This window comes from Beta vulgaris, chromosome 5 (genome assembly GCF_026745355.1).
Source record: "Beta vulgaris subsp. vulgaris cultivar EL10 chromosome 5, EL10.2, whole genome shotgun sequence".
NCBI classification, from domain to species: Eukaryota; Viridiplantae; Streptophyta; class Magnoliopsida; order Caryophyllales; family Amaranthaceae; genus Beta; species Beta vulgaris.
Window position 1 is genome coordinate 67531045 of NC_079206.1, and position 22344 is coordinate 67553388.

Sequence of the window (22344 nt, forward strand, 5' to 3'; positions counted from 1 at the left end):
ACATCTTACCTCATTTGCAGCCTTAATCATGTGAGGAATAAGTTAATTAAAACCTATTTAAACCAAACAATTAAATCAGAGAATTAACTAGTCAAATCCTTTAAGGCATTAGAGGTTTGTGAATGAGTGGACCAATTACATTTATGTCTTAAAGTTGTTCAAAATTACATTAATCAATTATAAAAGGTAGAACAGTATATTATGCACATGTCCTTATTGATCATTTTACACAATAATATAACAATCAGCAATCGACTTTCAACCACTTATCAAACACCTTTATACATACCGCTAATACAATCAGCTAGTCAAATAAGCTAATACTATCAATTAATAGCTAACAACTAACCCCTAACAACTAACAGCTATCCGCTAACAACTAACAGCTATCCGCTAATCGTCAAACAACGTCTATAAGTGTTTTTGTGTCTTTTATTACTCTTTTGCAATTGGATGGGGGTGAGTGAATGACTAAATGAGTGATAGCAAGTAGCAACCAAGAAACCGTCATCTTGTTGCCCCAAAAAAAAAAAAATTGTCATCTTGTGTTGTGGTTTATGCAAAACAACTCTGCATCTGCTTGCTGGCTCCTGCAACCAAGTTGCAGAATTGGTTCCTCTTCAACAGTTAAACACCAAATAAAAACAACTTGTTTGCTGAAATATAGAATAATGTTTTCAACCACCATTATTACACCATCAAGCTCAAGCTCATTTTCAGCTCCCCAACTTTCTTTCAATTCTTACACCCACTTCATCATCAGTGCAAATTCAAAATCAAAATCAAAATTAAAGCTTGATTCTTTTTTCAAAAACTTTTACAGGAAATCTTTACAATCAAAACCAGTTACTCAGCTCCTCTTCAAAGTCCCAAATCAAAATGGGTTTTCCTCCCAATCTCACCATTCAATTTACACTTCCTCCAGACGCTCTTTCAGGCCTGTCATGGAATCGCAAGATTGCACGTTAGTTCCCTCTTTTCACCAATTTGCTACTCTATGATCTATAAAGTTACTATCTTTAGTATGCATTATCTCATACTTAAGATCAATTAACTGCTTTAGGTGATTTTGTTATCTATTTTGGTGCATTTATCGAATTTCTGACTTGTGTCATTAAGTTACCTTAACTTTGTGCTTCTGATTTTGGATGTCTTCCTATAGTTCCTAACATATTTAGCTATGTACTTATTTGATTTGTAGAATTCATGTTTTACAGTTGCTGTTATTATGTTAGCAAAGTGATTTATTTTTTTTTGACAACATGTATCATCTAAAAAAAAGCAATTTTCAAGCAGTTTAGGATGCAAGTTTGTTAAAAAACATACTTCCTCCGTTTCGTTTTAAATGCAACAAATGAATATTTTATATACTCATTTGTTGCATTTAAAATGAAACGGAGGAAGTATCACAGAATTTGTAACTATAGATTATTCCATAATGATCCTAATTATGGGGTTGCCTTCTCAAAATCGACTTCGAAGGTCATATGAATTGGGTCAAGCTCTAGGTAGCTGGGGAAGGAAGAAGACCAGAGAAATAAAGCAAAGATAATTGCAAAAACAAAACAAAAATTCACCAGTTAATACTTAGGATCATATTGGGAACTGAAGGCACCCCGCAGTTGGGATTTTGTACAATAATCCGTGGTTCATTGTTATTGTAAGACTGCCAATCATTAGATTATCTTTCCTTTTGTCGGATATAGTTAGTCAATTGTACATTATGGATTATTTTCTGCCTTCTGACATGTTTATCTATGAAGAGCATGGGTGTTTAACATGAACAATTGCAGGGTTAAGAAGGAAGTTGATGTGCCTATTTCTTTGGCGTATGAGTGTTATTCTGATCGCGAAGCCATGCCTAAATGGATGCCGTTCATTTCATCCGTAAAGGTACTTCCACATCCATTAGTTTTTTCTTCATCTGTCTGATTGTAATTCTTACATATTTTTAAGAGTTATAATCAATCTACAGGTTTACTAGGGTTGGCAATTTTTTTGGGTCTATATATGATCGAGTTGAATTTGGGCTATTATTTTTGTTACCAACAACATGGAATGTGATGAGTTATAAACTCTTGTCCGTTGCCATGTTCCTGTTCTATATGCGTGGCTTATGGGTTATGGCTATAGTTAGCTGCTGACGTCTCCATTGCTTTATATGAGACTACTACAAATATTCAACCAGAGTGTACTAACAATATGCTGAAGAAAGATTACATGCCTTAGTTTCTTTCTTAGAGCAAAAGCACCATTTATTCATCAAATGTGTATTTCATATGCCATCTAGCTGCTGTGACTATGCAAAGTTGGAAACGGATTAGAGTTCTGAATAACACTTCAACTTCAATAGAATAAAGCTTTTCAGGGTATATTAGTCCAATAAATCTAGTTAGCTGAACAACAGTCTATGAGCTATGAAAAACACGCCACTTTGAGTTGAGTTGATGTAGCTGTTCCTGGTCCCCTCTAAGTGATTGCAATGCTCAGAGTAATTTACCAATGCTCTAGTATAGTCAGTGAAGATGTGAATTTCACAGTATTGTGATGTAAGTAGCCTAGTATCTTGCTGGACTTTCAGTCCTTAAACTCGTTGGTGAACCTGCAAATCTGCTTAAGAAACGTTTAGGGGACCATTTCTGTTTTCGGTAGCTTTGAGTTACTTCTGACATGACATTTCGACATGCTTGTCTGAACTCTGAACTTATCCAAAAAGTTCTTGTAGATCTATGTTCCAGTTACCAACTGAATAAGTTGTGTGACTGTATGAAGTTAAGTTGACTATTAGTTTAGAGGCTATGTGGATGGTAAAATTATTAATTTATTATCAAACTTTATCCAGATTTTTTAGCAAATCATGCATTGATCCACAATCCACATGTCAAAGTAGCATTGTGGTGGTTCTGGCTCATATTTTTGGTTTCCCAGTTTACTATTAGATATCAATGTCCAGCTATGCTTTCTATCATAGATTTTGTCTTCAAGCTTAACATACTGTTGCATTTCCCATTTTTTGATATTGTTTAGTACTTGGATATTGGTTTATGATATTGTTTAACCAGGTCTTGGAAGATAAGCCTGATCAATCAAGATGGACTCTGAAATATAAAGCATTTGGTCGTGATATCGAGTTTTCTTGGCTTGCTCGAAATCTTCAGGTTCTCATCTTTATTTGACTTTTATTACCATTCTCGACAATCATCTTGAAAAGTTCTTTTGGTATGTGGTTCATTTATACTCTTTTTGGTGTTATTCCAGCCCATTCCGAATCAGAAAATTCATTGGAGATCTCTGGAAGGGCTTCCAAACAGGTGAGAATCATATGCAACAACAGTGCTAAACTCAGCTGATATCTTCACTACTTCGTCAATTTGTAATCCTTATGCATTCTTCATTTTAATGTACTAAACACCCAAAATTTTCAGAAGACAGGTCTTGCTCTATTGTTAATACCAATTCTCCATGTTATTGTAAATGATTAAATTCTTTCGATTGCAGTGGCGCTGTTCGATTTTACCCAAGAGGTCCTTCATCATGTCTTATTGAAGTAAGGACCCCGTCTTTCTAGTATGTTCGGTTTGGTTTTGTAATTTCTTCCTCTTCTTATTAACACTTTCCTGTATAATTAATTAAATCTCATGCTTCTTAAAAATTCTGTGTTCTTTTTTGTAACTGATTCTTTCCTTTTCAAAATCTCTTTACTTCTCAGCTTACTGTTTCATATGAAGTTCCTCAGCTTCTAGCTCCTGTAGCATCAGTAAGCATCTATCCTGAGCGACTAAATTCGAGGAGGGCACCTTTGGCATGCAAGATAATATCGTATTGTTTGTACTTGCAGGCACTTCAACCTTTTCTAGAAAGCCTGCTTCTACGAGGTCTCGAAAGGTTTACAAAATTTGCGAAGAACCGTCAACTAGACTCAGCAAATTGATCCTGTGTGAGTCACTGAATCCATATGGTCAAATCTATCCTTTTGATAGACAGAATTATCCTATGACCTGTATTAAAGTGTTGATGCTTTGTTTTTATTTACATCACAAATATAATCTTGCAGGCAGTTCATAGTTTCGGTAACCAACTGACTTGTTGATGTAACCAGCTATGTTGTAAAGAAGTTCTTCGCGAGTTGCAATCAACAAGAAGCATTACCCTATTTGCATATTATTGGTACTATATTTGAACCTGATGTTGATACAAAATACAATCATAGCTACCTAATGCAGCACGCCTATATATGTTCTGTGGCATTGGTTTGCAATAGGTTGTGTATACTCTATTAGTGATTTTGGGAAGTAAAAGTGTAGAACCATTTCAGGACTATATATTTACCGAAGCAATGTAAAGTGCGACTTATTATCTCTATTCTATATGGGAAGAGGGGTAGGACACCAAAATATTAGAAATCTTATATTACCCTTATTGTATCTCTATTCTAACTACTTGTACTATTAATTTGACGTTCTCCACTCAAAACTCTATCAATGCTCAAAAACTAGTGAAAGATTGACTAGCAATTATTTTCCGATCGTATATATTTCGAGATTTGCATATCGGAATAATCACTCTACATTTCGTTTGTACCATATTAATCTATTCACATTCTCTGTTTTAACCGTCTTATACTATGTTTGAGCTAAATAAAACTTGACGGATAGATTAGATCAGATTGAATTAAAAGCACACAAAATGTAACGACTACAAAAAAAAAAAAGGCACAAGAATCCGAAAGTGCGTTTACACCTCCATCCAACCTCAAACCCTTGAATTATATGCACATCAACCAGTCCCAGCGACAAATATCTAAAACACAACAGTTAAATACTCCTAACAAAACTGCAAGCCGCTTTTTCTAAATATACTGAAGCAGCCTAAAAACAGCACTAACATGGAACGTCTCTACCAATCAAAGTAAATCATAAGCTCGCTCACTTCTAAACACATCTTATTTACACTCTTGACTCTGAGAAAAGAAAAAAATCAGACTGTCCTAGCTCTCCATAATGCTCCTCAGTGTCGACAACGCCTCCGCTGAGAGGCTGCATCTGAATCTCCGAGGCCGAAACCCCGACTGTTCTCTCTGATGATCAAAAGAAGAGAAGCAAATAACAATGACTGTCAGATTATCAAAGGTGTCGAGCCTCAAAGCCTCTCTGACCAGCTCCTTTGCACATAATTCTGGGTCATCGTGCCGCCTTAATCCATGTCGCACAATGCTTACTGCTTGTTGGCTTGATAACACATCCCAGATTCCATCACACCCAATTATAAGGAACTCGTCGTCTTCTGTCAAGATGATTTGTCTTAGTTCAGGTTCCGCGATCAGGGGTGACGCCGAACCCTTGGGAAGCTTCATGTCCCAGTCCCCCAGTGCCCTTGTCACTGATAATACACCATTTAGATACCCATCATCTACATAACCCCCTAGTTCTTCAACTCTTCTCTTCTCTGATGGGTATGTAGGTCTGTGATCTTGAGACATATCTATGGCTTCCCCTTTCCGACAAAGGACAGCTCGACAATCACCAGCATTGGCAACCAGCAAGAGCCTGAAATAGAACAAGCACAAAGATTATTGATCAGGAATAAATTGTCTTCAAGACAGGAAGACAAAGCTGGATAAGCTTCATTGAAGGACATTTACTGAACAGAACTAATAATAAAAAGTTTCCAACATATAGAACAGCCCAACTTCCTCAAGAAAACACCATGGTCATGGTACACTGCGCACAGATATGCGCAACATCTACGAGTCAGTCCAGGAGACCAGGACAACAAGATAAAAGCCTTAAGCAAATAAAGTAACACAGAAGAAAAGAAAAGGAAGGGGAGTTTCAGTAACAAGTACATTCATTTTACCTTCCCAATATCAAAGCTGTAAGTGCAGTTGTTCCTGAAGAAGTACTGATGCTGCAATCATCAGAAAGGGCTAAATCTGCAAGAAGAAAGGCTCGGCGAAGGCAATCCTCCACTCCCTCTAGAAATAAGTCGTTCAATTCAGAGGCTTCAGGAAAATTGACATCTTCAAAAAAGAATCTAGTAACATTTTTCCTAACATAAGCTGCTGCTTCAGGACCTCCATGTCCATCAAAAACCCCATAAAAAGCACTTGGCTTCGGACATCTAAACATTGATCCCAAATGCATAGAAAGATCATCAATCTTTACATGTTCATCTTCCATAAACCTACGTGGTCCAATGTCAGCAAAGCTACCAGAGCGAATGTTAGGCACAAACTGCAGCAAGGTAGAGCCAAGAGAATTATCAGAGATCGAATCTGAGGTCTTTTTATCCTGAAAAGGTATAATATTTATCATTATTACTGTATATTATAAACAAAGGGCAACTCCAATTACAGCACAGCTTCAAACACCAACTGCACCTATTATAAGTATCATAGTGATGAAAATCATCACATGTTTCTTTCCAGCAATATGAGTTTCAGCCACAATTTCACTCAATTATTGATGGGCACAGAATCAGATGGAAAAAACTTTATCTAGCCAGTGGGTCAACAACCCACTACTAATAGAAATAAATAAATAGTGGGATCCAACTCATCAGTTCTAATAGTTTTTTAATGCTCTATTTCTAATGAGTTAACTACCCACCGGGTAGATGTAGCATTGCCTGAATCAGATGATAAGTATAAAACTGAAATTGATTTCCCAAAATGAAGTATAGATTTCAAATGATCTCTTGAACTGGTTCTATTAGCATTATGAAACAGGGGGTAACATGGATATAAATTCGCAATCGAAAATTCGAGATCATCAATTTCTTCATGTAATATACAGTACTCCATATGTACATTCAGTGGCATTACTAGATAGCTAACATGTATGAAAAAGATCCAATCCAAATATATTAATTCTTTAAAGTTTCATACTCCAAATTTGAGTTTCACACACAACAATTCCGCAGTCATACTAATCAAATTCTTAGGGTAATTTGCGACAATCAAACGGAGATGAACAAGTGCATCTACAAAAAAGACAAGACTATAATTCAGGAAACCCCATCAAAATCTAACAGTTAAAACTAGATTCAAGAAACCCTAAGTACCAAATCTATCCAGATATTCAATCCAATCTAACCCATCATACAATCTTACGATCAAATTACAAATCTGACGATCTTAAAGTTAAATAGAATGAACAAAATCACAAAATTCATTAACAAAAAACAAAAAAAAAAAAACTTACAAGTTGAGAGCAAGCAAGAACAGCATCAAAATTCGGAACAATATTAGGGCAAACGACTTCAGCTTCTGCACCCATCTTCTTCTATACCATGAAAAGAAGAAAATCTAATTCCAATTTCTAAAGAACACAACACTAACAAATCGAATCAAATCGACAACAAACCCTAAAAAGAGAGAAATTAGATCGCAATCAAACTACACAAAACCCTAAATTCAGATAAATGAATGAAATCAAAGATAAGAATTTGTTTCTTGGTAAATAAAAATTGGTATGTTTCACAAATGGAATTCACAGCAAAAGAAAATTAAAAAAAAAAGTTTCAGAAAATCTGGAAAATTAAAACCCGCAAACTTCTTTTATATGAACAGAATGTTTTGAGGCGGCCACCTGGTAGAAGGCGGGGACACGTGTCGTAAGTTGAGGCTATTGTATGTAATTACGATTCTAGACTTCCGTAAAGTAGTTTACTCCCTCCGTCTCTTTTTATTTGCTACATTTTGCCATTTAGAGCTGTCTCAATTTATTTGCTACATTTGCCAACATTACTACAAATGATAATAAAACAAAAGATCCAAAAGTTCAGCCCAAAAAATTAGCCCACTTAATCAATTCCCTAAACCTACCCAACCCACCTAACTCTATTTATTACCCCACTCCCTCCATTTAACCCTACCCCAACCCCCCTATAACTACTCCCTCCAAAACCCTAATCTCAAACTTCCGTCATTTTCTTCTCTCTCCTTCTGACTCTCTCTCTCCTTCTGACTGTCACTTTCCTCTCTCTTCTTCTTCTTCAAACCCTCAGATCTAGGGTTTTTTACTCCAAAATTGTTGAAAAAAACAGTAGATTAATTATCTACTCTTTTCTGCGATCATTATAAACCTAGATTTTGTCATTTTGGAGTGATTTCAGAAACGAGTCCCCTGTTTCTTCGGTATTTTTGAGTGATTTTGGGTATTTCATGGATGAGTTAACTCCGAAATCAAAGAAACGGCTCTTTGATTTGATGGACGAGTTAGATGCGGAGGCTAAAAATTCTAGGGTTGCAAAAAAATCGTTGGATTTTGGTTCCTTTTGTTGGTCTTGTGGCGCGCCTTCAAGAAAACCACCAGATTTGAATTTGGTGGTGTATTTGAGGGCAAAAAACCTGAAAAATTGGAAGAACCACCTCCGGAAGGCTTTAAATCATGGCGAGCTTACCTCTCTTGGTATAAAAACCATCTCGAAATGGTTTCGGAGAGTCCCCTTTCAAATTTTGACTCAGATCGGTCCACTCCTTAACTTAAATCTTTGTTTTTAAAATTTTAGGAATTTTTTTAACTTGCTTTGCCTGTGGGTTGCGTTTGATTAGATTGCATGTTTAGGTTTTTGTGTTTTTTTCATGTTTTAGCCTCGATTTGTTTATACGCATGTTGTTTATGCCTCGATCTGTTTATAAACTTGTTTATTTTGCCTTGATTTGTTTAATTTCTGTTTATTTTGCCTTGATTTGTTTAATTTCTGTTTATTTTGCCTTAGTGTTGTTCTGTTTATATGATATTTTGCCTTCATCTGTATATATATGTTGATTTTACCCTTCATTAGTGCTGTTTATATGATATTTTCACTTGATCTGTTAAAACATGTTAATTTAAGCCTTGAGTTGTTCTGTTTATATGATATTTTCACTTGATCTGTTAATTTAAGCCTTGTTTGTTCTGTTTATATGATATTTTCACTTGATCTGTTAAAACATGTTCATTTAAGCCTTGAGTTGTTCTGTTTATATGATATTTTGCCTTGATCTATATATATATGTTGATTTTAGCCTTCATTAGTGCTGTTTATATGATATTTTCACTTGATCTGTTAAAACATGTTCATTTAAGCCTTGAGTTGTTCTGTTTATATGATATTTTGCCTTGATCTGTATATATATGTTCATTTTAGCCTTCATTAGGTCTGTTTATATGATATTTTCACTTGATCTGTTAGAACATGTTCATTTTAGCCTTGAGTTGTTCTGTTTATATGATATTTTGCCTTGATTTGTATAAACATGTTGATTTTAGCCTTGAATTGTTCTGTTTATATGATATGTTGCCTTGATTTGTTAAAACATGTTGATTTAGCCTTGAATTGTTCTGTTTATATGATATTTTGCCTTGATTTGTTAAAACATGTTGATTTTAGCCTTCATTACGTCTGTTTAGTTGATATTTTGCCTTGATTTGTTAAAACATGTTGATTTAAGCCTTCATTAGGTCTGTTTAGTTGATATTTTGCCTTGATTTGTTAAAACATGTTGATTTAAGCCTTCATTAGGTCTGTTTAGTTGATATTTGCCTTGATTTGTTAAAACATGTTGATTTAAGCCTTCATTAGGTCTGTTTAGTTGATATTTTGCCTTGATTTGTTAAACATGTTCATTTTAGCCTTCATTAGCTCTGTTTAGTTGATATTTTGCCTTGATTTGTTAAAACATGTTCATTTTAGCCTTCATTAGCTCTGTTTAGTTGATATTTTGCCTTGATTTGTTAAAACATGTTCATTTTAGCCTTCATTAGGTCTGTTTAGTTGATATTTTGCCTTGATTTGTTAAAACATGTTCATTTAAGCCTTAACTTGTTCTCTTTATATGATAGTTTGCCTTGTTTGTTAAAACTTGTGCATTTTACCCTTGATTAGTTCTGTTTATATGATATTTGCCTGATTTGTTAAAACATGTTCATTTAATCCTTGTATTGTTCTGTTTTTATGATATTTAGCCTTGCTTTGTTAAAACATGTTCATTTAATCCTTGTATTGTTCTGTTTTTATGATATTTAGCCTTGCTTTGTTAAAACATGTTCATTTTTTCCTTGAATTGTTCTGTTTTTATGATATTTAGCCTTGATTTGTTAAAACATGTTCATTTTTTCCTTGAATTGTTCTGTTTTTATGATATTTAGCCTTGATTTGTTAAAACATGTTCATTTAATCCTTGAATTGTTCTGTTTTTATGATATTTAGCCTTGATTTGTTAAAACATGTTCATTGAAGCCATAACTTGTTCTGTTTATATGATAGTTTGCCTTGATTTGTTAAAACTTGTGCATTTGACCCTTGATTAGTTCTGTTTATATGATTTGTTATATATTGTTCTGTTGCCTTTATTTGTGTGTGTGTTGGTGTGATCCTCTATGATGAAATAGGATGTTACATCCAAATAGTTACTCCATTTTGCATTTAATCGGGTAAAATGAATAGAATTGTAGTATAAAGAATTGATGAGGCATTTGTGTTATATTTTGGTTTTTGTTTGGCTGTCCAATTTAGTTTTAATGACATATACAAAGTTTACATGAGAGGTGCACTATGTTCCTCAATGATGAATGAGGTCAGATGATTTATACCAAGGACATTATGCCTTTTAAGACCAGTATACTCATGTTGCCACCAATTTTTTGTGCTCTTCTTTTCAACTTTTCCTCTGTTTTAATAGCATGTGTTGAGTAATATGGATGAGTGGGGACTCCCTAGAGGAACTTAAATCATGCCTTCATCTGTGTTTTATTGAAATTGGCCTTCATTATCATTTTGTCTTAAATATGATCGAGAAAAAAATGAAATCTAATTGAAGTTTTTGTGAACAATGTTCAATTTGATTTTCTTTTTTTCTCGATCATTTGTTTGATACAATGATACCCTGTTTTTTGTTGTTAACCTACATGAACTTTTTTTTTTACTAACTGTTTTTTGCACTACAGTTTTTGTAAACCTAACTAAACTTGAACTTTTATTTTTACTAACTGTTTTTTTATGGATGATATATCAAGTGTTTTATTTTTTTAACTTAACATAACCCAACATGTTTACATATTATAAATGTAAGATTTAGTACAAAATGTTTTTAACTACATATACAAAATGTTTAACAACCTATATATGTTGTATTTTACTTACAAAATGTTCTTGCACTCTAATGCCAGACATGTTCAAGCTGAGAAAGCTTCCACACTTTCCTCAAGTGAAGCTATGAAATCAGAAATGGCTTCCCTAAAACTCTATGATGATTTTGCTCTGAGAGTTAATCTACCCAAACCCCCCCCCCAAGGAAATGGTACTGCTGGGTGGTTTTTATGGTGGTTTAAGCTGCTGGTTGGTGTCTTTGATGGTGGTGGTGGCTGCCTGCTGCTTGGTCTGTTTGGTTATGTTGATGGAAGTGGTGAAAATAATAAATGCAAGTGTAAAAGTGGTTGTGTATATATAGTCCAGAATTTGTTAGGATTTTTTTCATGTTTTTAGGGGGAAAATTCAATTCCCCCTTAAGTTCGAATTTTTGGTATAATTTCAATACCTCTTATGTAATCTACCTTTAAAATTTTGGAGGGAAAATTTTTGTTCCCTTTGGTTGTATAATTGTAACAGAATATTTTAGTTGTATTGGTTGTATAAAATTTTGGAGGGAAATGAATTCCCTCTTTCTATGTAATTGGCGCCTTCCTTAAAAAAAATGTGGGCCAACTCTTTTTTTTGCCTTCTAATCTGATTTTTCACAACTTAATTAACCACAATTATTTTTCTTCAAACAACCACTGCACACCACTGTACACCCACTGTACAGTGGTCCCCCCCCTTTTCCTTGGTCTTTGTGATAAAGTGTTTGTAGCAAATAAAAAGAGACAGAGGGAGTATTTTTGACAACTTGAGGGGTATTTTTGGAAATAAGTAAGTATTAGTTGGCGTACCTTACACGTGAATCTTTTTCTTTGACGCGTGGAGTTATTTTTAACAAGTCTGAAAAAGTTTTTTATTTTTTTATTTTGAGCGCGTTGACTATACGTAATTTAGATTGTTGCTGACGTCAGCGCTTCTGTTTTTACCGCCATCTTTATGATTAATTTTTGCCCTTTTTCTGTGTGTGGTGGTGATGGATGTTATCACTTATCAAAAAGGAATGTGTAGGCTTTCAACTAACATTGAACCATCATCTATTCATCTTGCATCATTGCATCAGCATCACAAAGTTCTTGTACATGCCTATTTCTATTCAATCGTGTGGTCAGTTTGTTGTAATAGATATTTTGCTCAGATTTTGTAGGATTATGCTTCTTACAATTCAGTTGGTCTTGTAAGAGACCGTCTACTTTTAATTTAAAAGTAGGCGCGGCCCAAGTCCAATATTAAGAAAAGAATAGATCATATTTCTTAATATAGTGACTACTTTAATCTATTTAGTGACCATTTTAATCTATTTAGTGACCAGTTTAATCTATTCATTAATAACATTTTTTAATTCATTTAGTGTATTTAATCCATTAGTGACTAGCTTAATCCATTTTGTAAGACTGACGGACTATTTTTAAAAATTGTTTGTTCTAATTCAAAATTTAGAAGGGAATAAAAGAAGGAGAAGAGAATGGACGACTAGGATGGTGCAAGATACCTAAAAATAGTGTTAGGTTAGAGAGAAATTGAATGGGCTTCTTAGGAGAACTTAGGTTTGCATTGTCTAATTTTATATTAAAATTAGACCGTCTATTATAATAATTTGTGCTTACAATTTCTCGTACTCCCTCAGTTTCATATTACTCGTTATATTTTTACATTCACGGACTTTTAGGTAATTTTTGGAAAAGAAAGAGATAGAGTGTAAAAAGAAAAGAGATCCATTTCAGAGAAGAGAGATAGATAGAGAGAGTTTATTACCCAAAAAGAAATTGTAGCAAGTAATGTGAAACTTCTTATAATAAAAACTATAGCGAGTATTATGAAACGGATAAAGTAATTATAACCTACTATGCCTTGTATAATATATTGGATATGGCTAACGGATGCCCTGTAGAGTTGGATAAATTCTAAATATATTTCCAAAGATAGTATAAATCTTGGAATGAATTTTAATGCTTTAATCATTATAATTAGTTTAGATTCATTAAATATCTTCATTTTTACTTATCAAGTATCTTATCTAATATCTCAGAGGTGCTTGTTAGATTTTGCCTAATATATTTGTAATCAAATATACAATTTTGAAATGAATGAAACGCTTATGTGAGATTTTTTAGAGAAAAACATTTCTTTAATTTAGAATGGATGGAATATGCATAGAGCTCCTTTAAAATAAACATAAGACAATGCTATTATAATTATTACAATAGTAAATTTGCCTTATACATGTTGCTTCTTCTCAAAAGTCTATACTATATAATAGTATTATTGTATCTAAGTTATTGGGGGTGTTGATGATGATGTTGCAAATAAATAATAACAAGACGCTAATCACTTGTTTGGAAATAAGCTACGGAATAAGAGTTGGAGAAGAATAGGCTGAATAGTGTCTTTTAAATGACTATTTCACCCAATTATCTAAAGCAAGTATTGAAGTATATACCAATTCAACAACGATCATTACATATCCTTGAAGGCTTGAACATCATTAATGAAAACTATTTTATCTTGCATGGCTATAAAGCTTTTATACAAGTATTGAATATACTTCTTGAAATTGTATAAGTTTCGGATTTCTATTATAAAATTATACGTCGGTCAATGATGTTGAGGGATTAATCAATGGTTTCTTGTAAAATAAATATTGAGAGTTGAGACTATTTTTAGCATTACCTTTAAGAAAAAATATATGCGAAGTGTAATTTTGACCTAATTAACAATATGTAATCATTTCAACTATATAATGTTGGAGTAAGACGTGATCACCAAACCATCACAAAATAGATCATGAAATGATCACAATCCCAATTACTTAACTTAAATATAAATATATCCCCAAGGTTAATAATATGTCAAATGGAGCATATGTAATCATGATTTGGTTTTAATAAAGAAATAGAGAATATTTGGTTAAAAAGAAAATTTGTTAAGAAAAAAAAAAGTATATTTCCATTTTGTTTCATATGGTTTGTATAAGACATACAAAAATGGTACGTCCACCTCCAAGGTTGTGAAAACTAGTCGGCGATTTGATCAACGTACAAATTGAAAGACTGAGTCAAATACAATACAATTATACAAGATGTAGTAAATAGAAGTTGGGAGAAGCTTCTGGCAGAAAAGGAAAGGTTTCCAACCAGCTATATCTAGTTCCTACCAGTTGGTTCTCAAGTTGGCCCAACGATCTAGTTTCCGCTTAATAATTAAGATTGAAGTGTTATGAATAATAAAGTCACATGGTCGAATCTTCTTTTTATTTTTTTGCATTTTATACTGCTTTCATGATTCATATAAATAAAAAAGAGTTGCCCCAACTTGCTCGCTTCATTATCGGAAACATCCAGCTTTATGCGTCAGCTTCCATTAACAAAACTTCAACCTCTTACATTACTTTTTTCATTTTTTATTTTTGATAAAAAGTTGTTAAATTTGGTTCACAATTTAGGGCCTCTTCTTTATTCCTACTCTAGCTTACCTATTCTGTATTATTATGGTGTGACTATAAATCAACTAAGTACAATTTAGGGCCTCTTCTTTCCGCTTTTATTTTCAGTTTTTATTTCATTTTCTTGTTTTGTTGAATAAATTAGTATCTCTTTATGAGATTTCTTCAAACTCTGTTATGGGGTTTTTAGTCTCTGTTGTGGAGATCTCCTTCTCCCCTATGGGAGTTGTGAGTGTAGTTTTTTTGTTTTTAGGTATGAGAAATTGTTCTTATTGGTTGAAGTTCGAGACCCGACATGAATGTATTGAAATCTCGGATGCGGTTAACATGGTTGGATCAAGAATGCTCTTCCGAAACTATGTCAGAATGATAGACTTCCTCATCAATAGCTGTTTGATTCAGCAAATACAAGGGGGCTGCGCTGTATTGCTTGATTTGGTTCATTATAGTTTCTTCGAAGACGAATTTGATTTAATCTGTTTAATTGTATCTTGTTTTTCTTTAATATCTATTGTAGATGCCGTTTGGCCTTCAATTAATGAAATTTCTCTTTCAAAAAGAAAAAAATAAGTACTATTTTGGTAATATTAATTGAAAAAAAAAGTGAAACTGATAAAGTAGTAGTCGAATTGAGAAGTTAGCTTAAACTAATAATGTATTAGGTGAAATTGATGAGGTAGCACTTAGTAGTTTAATTGATAAGTTAATCGGAACTGATAGTGTATTAGCTGAAGCTTATAAGGTAACTAATTAGGTTAACTATTTGACAAATTAATTGTTTAATTTAATAAATTATTTTGCAAAATTAGTTGTTATCAAAATTTGAAAAGTTTTTTCAAATTTTGAATCACCTGATTTTGATAAGTTAAAATTTTTGACTTATCAATTTCACTCACTTTAATCACTTAAAATTTTTTCTTAGATCCTTTCCATATACTCTAACTAGTTTTATATGCACGCGATGCGTGCGAAGATATATAGAAAATAATTTTTTTTTTAGGGAATGTAAAAAATTAAATTAATTATGAATTATATCTAATAAATTAGAGATATTTGAATAGAGATGAAGTGAGGGTAAAATAGGATTTCTAATATTTTTGTGTCCTACCCCTCTTCCCATATAAAATAGAGATTATTTTAACATCTAAAATATTTTAGCACTTTATTATTTAAGTTAGCTAAAATATCTTCCAAAAAAAACCATAATATAAAAGTTTTTCGTCTTTACTTATTTCTAGATCAAATCGGAATAAAATAGTTATTAGACTGTGTTGTTTGTGATTAGTGAATGAAGTTTCTGCCAATGTGATCTTTTGAAGTGTTCAAAATGTGAATTTTCTATATTCAACCCATTTTCATAGTCAAACCTTTTTTGCGGGGTTTTTATTATATAGTAGTTATTTGAGGCGAATTAATGTATTTGCAAGTAATATGCGAAAGTTTGACATAGACCATTTTTGGCCATATATTGATGTATATCATTAGCCAATGCAACAAAATACTCAACAACGGATCCTTAATTATATATTTTTCAGGATGTTTGAACCTCGTGAGTCGTGAGTAACCTAAATCCATATCCTATACTATCTCCGTTCCTTTTTTTTATAGTTACATTTTCACTTTTGATACTATTAACAAATTTTCCTTTAACTATCATTTGTGATTTACGGTTAAGAGAAAATACAGTCATGTGGGGTCTTGTTTGATTTGTCTCGATATACTTTTAAAATATCGACTTTTTATATTTTTTTACAAATACAAAATTGGAGATAAAGGCTCAATATAATACATCGGCATGCTTGAAAAGAACGGAGCTAGTATTTAACTAATTGTGTGCAGCCTCCCCTCTCCTTTTCTCTCTCTAAAACCCTAGCCTCCCTTACCCCTTCTTCATCAATTAGGGGGCTGCCATGGATGTTTTCATCCATGGTAAGCCCCTTTTTCCCTTTTATTTGCAGTTTTTAATTCATTTTCTTGTTTTGTTCAATAAATTAGTATCTCTTTATGAGATTTTCTCAAACCCTTTTATGGGGTTTTTAGTTTCTGTTTTGAAAATCTCCTTCTCCCCTATGGGAGTTGTGGGTATGGTTCTTTTGTTTTTAGGTATGAGAAATTATTCTCATTGGTTGAAGTTCGAGACTCAACATGAAGGTATTGGAATTTCGGATGCGGTCAACCTGGCTCGATCAAGAATGTTTTTCCCAAACTATATCAGAATGATAGACTTCCTCATCAATAGCTGCTTGATTCAGCAAATACAAGGGGGCTGTGCTGTATTGTTCGATCTGGTTCATTGTAGTTTCTTCGAAGACGAATTTGATTTAGTATTGTTTAATTGTATCTTGTTTTACTTTAATACCTATTGTAGATGCCGTTTGACCTTTAATTAATGAAATTTCTCTTTCAAAAAAAAAAAAAAAAAAAAAAAAAAAAAAAAAAAAAACTAATTGTGTGCAATTTCATAAAGATTTGTTGAGCATAAAAAAGTCAATCTTATTTATTATATTTTATGCATTTAAATCATTATAATTTGACCATTTTTCCCCCTTAACAAAAAAAATTATCAAACAAGAGGAAACTAATTGTAGTCATTGTTTCACCAACAAATGGAGAACCCAAAGCCTCTATGGGGCTCTTGGAATCACCTAAAACTAGATTATCTAGCTCACATTTTTTTGCATATTTTATACTTTTTACAAATTTATGTTTTCTTGATTACTCTTTATGATTAAATTTCTATGATTCTATCCTTTCTCTAACCAAACACGTTAGGAAATCGAGAGGTTGTAGTTATTTGGAAAATAATTAGTCTATCCATCGGATAATATACCCACCACTAATAGAGAGTAATGGTAAGTGATGATAGTGGATTCTGTTTCTACTTAGAAATTGAGAGATTGTAGTATGTTGAGAGACTTGATATAGGCCCCACGAAGGTATGCATGAGCTCCGTTATCCATACGTCGGAATCCTACAAAATAGTGTTAGCCTACCCGGGGTGGTCCCGGGATGGCCTCTCCAACGCTCAAGTCAGTAAATGATTGAGGTAGAAAGAGAAAGTGATCAATATAGAGAGAGATGTTTCTAGATTTTAATGCTTATATTAGTAGTGGAGAGATTACCTACAAGATAGATGTAGCAATATTCTATTTATTTTCCTTCCTTTTTTCTTTGTTAATTTCATTCAGTTTCTTGAAATAATGGACCAATAAATGCTAGATAAGTTAGAACTGCTTAAAAACATAACGAAAGAGACATTCATAAATCGTAATAGACTGATGTACCAATATAGATGGTGGAGGGAGTGGCAAAACATGATTGGATTATGGGCCAAGAAGGAGAAAGTAAAAAGAAAGAGAAACTCATCCTAATAGAAGTAACGTCATTTGGTCCAATAACTTTGAAATGAAGCCCTAATATTATATGTCAAAATGTCATATAGTCATAACGCATAACCAACATAATGGAGATGAAACTTGGCATCACCATATTCACAAATCTCAAATTTTCGACAAATATTTTCACAAAACTGTTAACAAGCAAAGTAGGAATATAGGTATCTGAAGATGGATGACCATGACCGTAAATATGAGATTTTTTAAATTTTACCTACAAGTGCAATGTTATTACCACCATTCTTTATCATTTATGGACAATAGTTTATCATGTTAAAAGAGGTGGCAATTATGTTGCTCACCATCTTACAAAAGTAGTGTCTTTTGATTATGAACAATGTCGGGTAAATCATTGTCCTAGGACCTAGTGTTGTCTCTTCTTATGTACTTATGGACACGTTATCCTTAAATTACTGCTCTATAGTTTTTCTCTAAAAAAAATCAACAATAGTTTATCAAATTGGGGTGAAAGCAGATGAAAAATCTATAATTGAACACACCATTTAATTAATTTATGCCACATTACTAAAACATATTACTCAACAAAACATTAACGGTTAACCTCTGTTGCATGTATCCATGCTCACTTTCAGCTTAAAGTTTTTTTGTTTTTTTTAGGAATGAGCAATGGTCAAGAGTAAAGAACGTGGTTAAGTGACCATCAGAAAAACAAAATAAAATGTCAATTATGTCTTTTAAAAAATTGTGGATTATGATTTTACCATGTTTATAACTTATAAGGTTAGGTAAGCCTTTTAATTTGCAGTTGTTTTGGTCATGGTTTTCCTCGGATTTGTGCTTTTTGGTTGGTGGGCGCTTTGAATTTTTTATAATTATATAGCTCACCTACAAGACCACGATCACAATTCACAACTATCATATGTTTGGAAGAACATGTAATTACAGGTGATCAAGATTAGTCCAGTTCAATTTTGGGCATTTTTTTGACCGGGCCGGGCCTGTCTCGACCCGATTTTTGAGGAAAAAATTTCGGGCTACGGGTAATCTAGATTTGTAAAAATAGGTCAAATTTGGGGCCGGTCTGAAATATCGGGCTTTGGCCCGGATTTATTACGTTGATTAATGCAAACTTTTGTCATAAATTGACAACTAATTTCCATTTTAAGCAATGTATTTATGTCTTATATCAGTATATGCAAAGGGATTTATATTTTTATATATAATTTAAAAGGTGTTATGTGACTTATTTATGGAATGAATATAACGAGTCTAATTTTTCAAATTTAATTATGAGAAAACGTAGTTAATTATTGAATCTTAAATCGGGAAAAAAAAACATAATAATCGAACTGGACTGGACTAGATTCGGACTAAAGACAAAATTATCGAACTAAAATGAACTCAAAAGGATATTTGAATTGGACTTGAACTTAATTTCTCAAGTCCAAAAAACTTTGAACTATATTTAAATTTGATAGAGTCCAATCCAAATCCACTCCACTTACACATGATTATTCCTTCTCAACATTGTGAACTTATAACTGCACCCAAAAATCAACTTTAATCGGAAGATTTGGCCGGCATAAGATCCGCCACAGTCATTTTTGAAGGACTTTAATGTATTAGAGGGAAATGGACCAATAGTTAAATACAAAAAGGATTAGATTGGATCCTGTGCAAGAAGCCCAATACAATGTTACTTGGGTCGTATGAACTTGTCTCAATTCTAAACTTCATGTAGGCCGCCTGTGGATAGAGATAGACACACTTACATCAAATTTATATGAACTTATGAAGTACAAATCTTGCTCATAAGACTTCTATTTTTTTTACTTGGAAAATCACTAAAAGTTATCTAAATTTATTCCCCTAGCTAAAATTAGTATTAGTTGAGAAGATAACTTAGAGTTGCGCTCTTTTCACCCAAATTTATTTGAACTGAACTTATTAAACTTGATTGTACCTAATCAATGTTTATTTCACCTGATTGGATCGAATTAAATCTTATTAGACTTCAAACTTTTTTTTAAGGTAAAGAAAATGTACCCATAATTTGAATGGTAATTAATTATTAAGGGTGCTCCCTTCCTCTCCCAAGACCAAAGCTTGATTATCATAGTCCTTCAAAGGCATATAGCTAGCTCTTCTAGACTTCTACAATATTTCCCTCTGTATTGTAGTAATTGATTTTTGGAACTACTCCTCGTGATTATTAATTTAGTGACTTTGGAAATTGTGATTACTATTCCCTCCGTCCTAAAATATAGGTTTCGTTTCTTTTTGTACAATTTTCAAGACGTACATTTAACCTACAATATCTTCTAAGTATTTCGTATTAGTAAAAAAATAAAAAGTTGATATTATAAATGTACACATTGTACCGAATCTAACAAAATCCAACATGAGTATGTTTTTTTTATATATACATAATACATTAATGAAAGTATTTGGTCAGAGTTTTTAGACTTTGACTCCCAAAATAGAAACGATAACACTATTATTTTGAAACGGAGAGAGTACTAACGAGTAATGTGGATTAAGATGAGTCTTATGATGCAGCCAAGGGAACATTACACCCTGTACTTTACTATAATACTAACAATCTTTCGGAGCTTAGCCCCTCGTTAGAAACAATAACCAAAAAAATATAGAAGTAGGCAATCTAACAACCACAAAAGACGTGTATCCATACCTGAAATCATCTGATTACTCTACTAAATACTCTTTTAAGCATCTTCTCCAAAATAAGCATTGCTGAATTGGTTTGCCAAGGCAACAAAACTTGTGCCTGTATTAGTTTAATGTATCATCCAACTAATCCTCATTATTATCGCTCAATAGGTCGGTTTGACCGTGCTGGATACCTACTGTCTGTGGCTACTGCTATCGTACTCCTACTTTTCTGTTTTGATTGATCTAGTCAAATAAAACGACAAACTTCCATCTCAAGTCTTCTAATTCGAGTGTCATCGTCAGTCTTATTCTATCCGTCTCATAATATAGTGGGTATTTGTTTTTGTGTTAAAGTTTACAATATTTGACCTATTATTCTCATTAATAATATAAAAAAAATTACTCATGTGTGATATTGTTATATTCGACTCAATGTTTTTTTTTATTTAGTTGATCATTTAAATTTAGTTAAGGAAAGTAAGACAAGAAAAGATGTAGAAAAAAATCTATACTTTTAGAAGGGATATATAAAAGAGGGCACATGTGAAAAAAAAGTATTACATTTATCAATCCGACTTGCGTGGACCCGGTTCACATTAAAAATAGTGTGGACCAGGCCCAGGCACGTGACACTATATCACTTTAACATACACTATATTATTTTAACATACACTATATCACTTTAACACACACTATATCACTTTAACATACACTATCATAAACTCACGTGATATGGATCGGGTGCACACTAATTAGTGTGCACCGGGTTCATATTAGTTTTTTTATACATTTATATTGAAACAACCCTAATAGAAGTATTACATTTAATGTAAAATAGATAAAGTACTTGTAGCTCGTAAGCATATGTACTTACTAAATTTGATTTGAATAGGATTGTTGTAAATGTTGTACAATGAAAATTTTAAATCAAAACAAAAAGTCATGTAACACTTATATGGACTTATCAAAAACAATATTTTAAAATAAATTAGATAAATTTGAATCAAGTATTATACGCAGATAAAAGTTCAAAATGAGAGATTGTAGAATTAAGTACGCGCACAACAATTTTGAACTTTATGGCTTTCAAATATTAAATGCAAATTCAAGTCAATATTTTACATATCCTTCCCTTCCCATAAAGAATCAAATTTGGATATTTGAAAGATTCTATTTCTTGCCATCATATCCAAAGGATCCTAGCATTTGATTTCTCCTTCATTAGCCATCTCCATGAAACCTAATCAATATCTCCCCTCCATTAATCCAAGCTAAGAATTCGAAATAGTAAAATTAAAATGTTTTGGTTTGTCATAATTAACATTATTCATGAGCCTTTATTATCATGCTATGTTGACTATTTATCCCATCCTTAATTTGTTACCCACTTGTCACGACTCATAAAAGGTAAGCGTTTCTAACTGTTATAGGTTATAATTGGACAATCGTGAAAGAGAATATAGGAGAGTTTTTGTAAAAGATTTAAGAGTTATTATAATTTATAACTTGTAATTGTTAGAACTGATAAAATATGATATATACTAGGATTATATTTTGTATACATTTACACTTCTACTATAGATAGTTTTCCTAATCTTGTTAGGATTATATTGTTGTAACCATATATATTTTGATCAACATTAGCAAGTTGGTCACGTAGTTTCTTTAGTTGTTGACAGTAGGTAATTATGTCAGAAAAATTATCAAGCTGCAAAGAATTAAATTGATTTTCAAGATACACGACATGAGTGTGTT

General features: G+C 32.6%; 2 protein-coding genes across 3 annotated transcripts; one reads left to right on the forward strand and one right to left on the reverse strand.

Annotated features, from left to right (window-relative positions):
• Nucleotides 1–470: 470 nt before the first annotated feature.
• Nucleotides 471–4430, forward strand: LOC104894811 (hypothetical protein). The gene is made up of 8 exons (XM_010681141.3): nt 471–964; nt 1794–1893; nt 3063–3158; nt 3259–3311; nt 3499–3547; nt 3710–3757; nt 3839–3937; nt 4055–4430. The coding sequence occupies exons 1-7, from the start codon at nt 558–560 to the stop codon at nt 3929–3931; spliced, it is 846 nt and encodes a 281-aa protein (XP_010679443.1). The 5' UTR covers nt 471–557; the 3' UTR covers nt 3932–3937; nt 4055–4430.
• Nucleotides 4431–4719: 289 nt separating this feature from the next.
• LOC104894812 (probable protein phosphatase 2C 2) lies at nt 4720–7541 on the reverse strand. 2 transcript variants are annotated; one of them, XM_010681143.4, is made up of 3 exons: nt 7203–7541; nt 5857–6233; nt 4720–5546 (listed from the first exon to the last, which is right to left on the reverse strand). In XM_010681143.4, exons 1-3 carry the CDS (start codon nt 7275–7277, stop codon nt 4988–4990), a joined length of 1011 nt encoding a protein of 336 aa, XP_010679445.1. In that variant the 5' UTR covers nt 7278–7541; the 3' UTR covers nt 4720–4987. The 2 variants fall into 2 exon arrangements, with proteins under 2 accessions (XP_010679445.1, XP_010679444.1); XM_010681142.4 differs by having other exon boundaries at nt 5857–6290.
• Between the last annotated feature and the right edge of the window lie 14803 nt (nt 7542–22344).

What these genes read in the sequence shown, in the direction of transcription:
- LOC104894811 (XM_010681141.3), top strand. Translation starts at nt 558, where the DNA reads ATGCAAAACAACTCTGCATCTGCTTGCTGGCTCCTGCAACCAAGTTGC. An exon ending in CGTTCATTTCATCCGTAAAG is followed by an intron (nt 1,894 to 3,062) that starts GTACTTCCACAT and finishes TTGTTTAACCAG; the next exon opens with GTCTTGGAAGATAAGCCTGA. An exon ending in CTGGAAGGGCTTCCAAACAG is followed by an intron (nt 3,312 to 3,498) that starts GTGAGAATCATA and finishes TTTCGATTGCAG; the next exon opens with TGGCGCTGTTCGATTTTACC.
- LOC104894812 (XM_010681142.4), bottom strand. Translation starts at nt 7,277, where the DNA reads ATGGGTGCAGAAGCTGAAGTCGTTTGCCCTAATATTGTTCCGAATTTT. An exon ending in TTCTTGCTTGCTCTCAACTT is followed by an intron (nt 6,291 to 7,202) that starts GTAAGTTTTTTT and finishes ATACCTTTTCAG; the next exon opens with GATAAAAAGACCTCAGATTC. An exon ending in ACAGCTTTGATATTGGGAAG is followed by an intron (nt 5,547 to 5,856) that starts GTAAAATGAATG and finishes GTTCTATTTCAG; the next exon opens with GCTCTTGCTGGTTGCCAATG.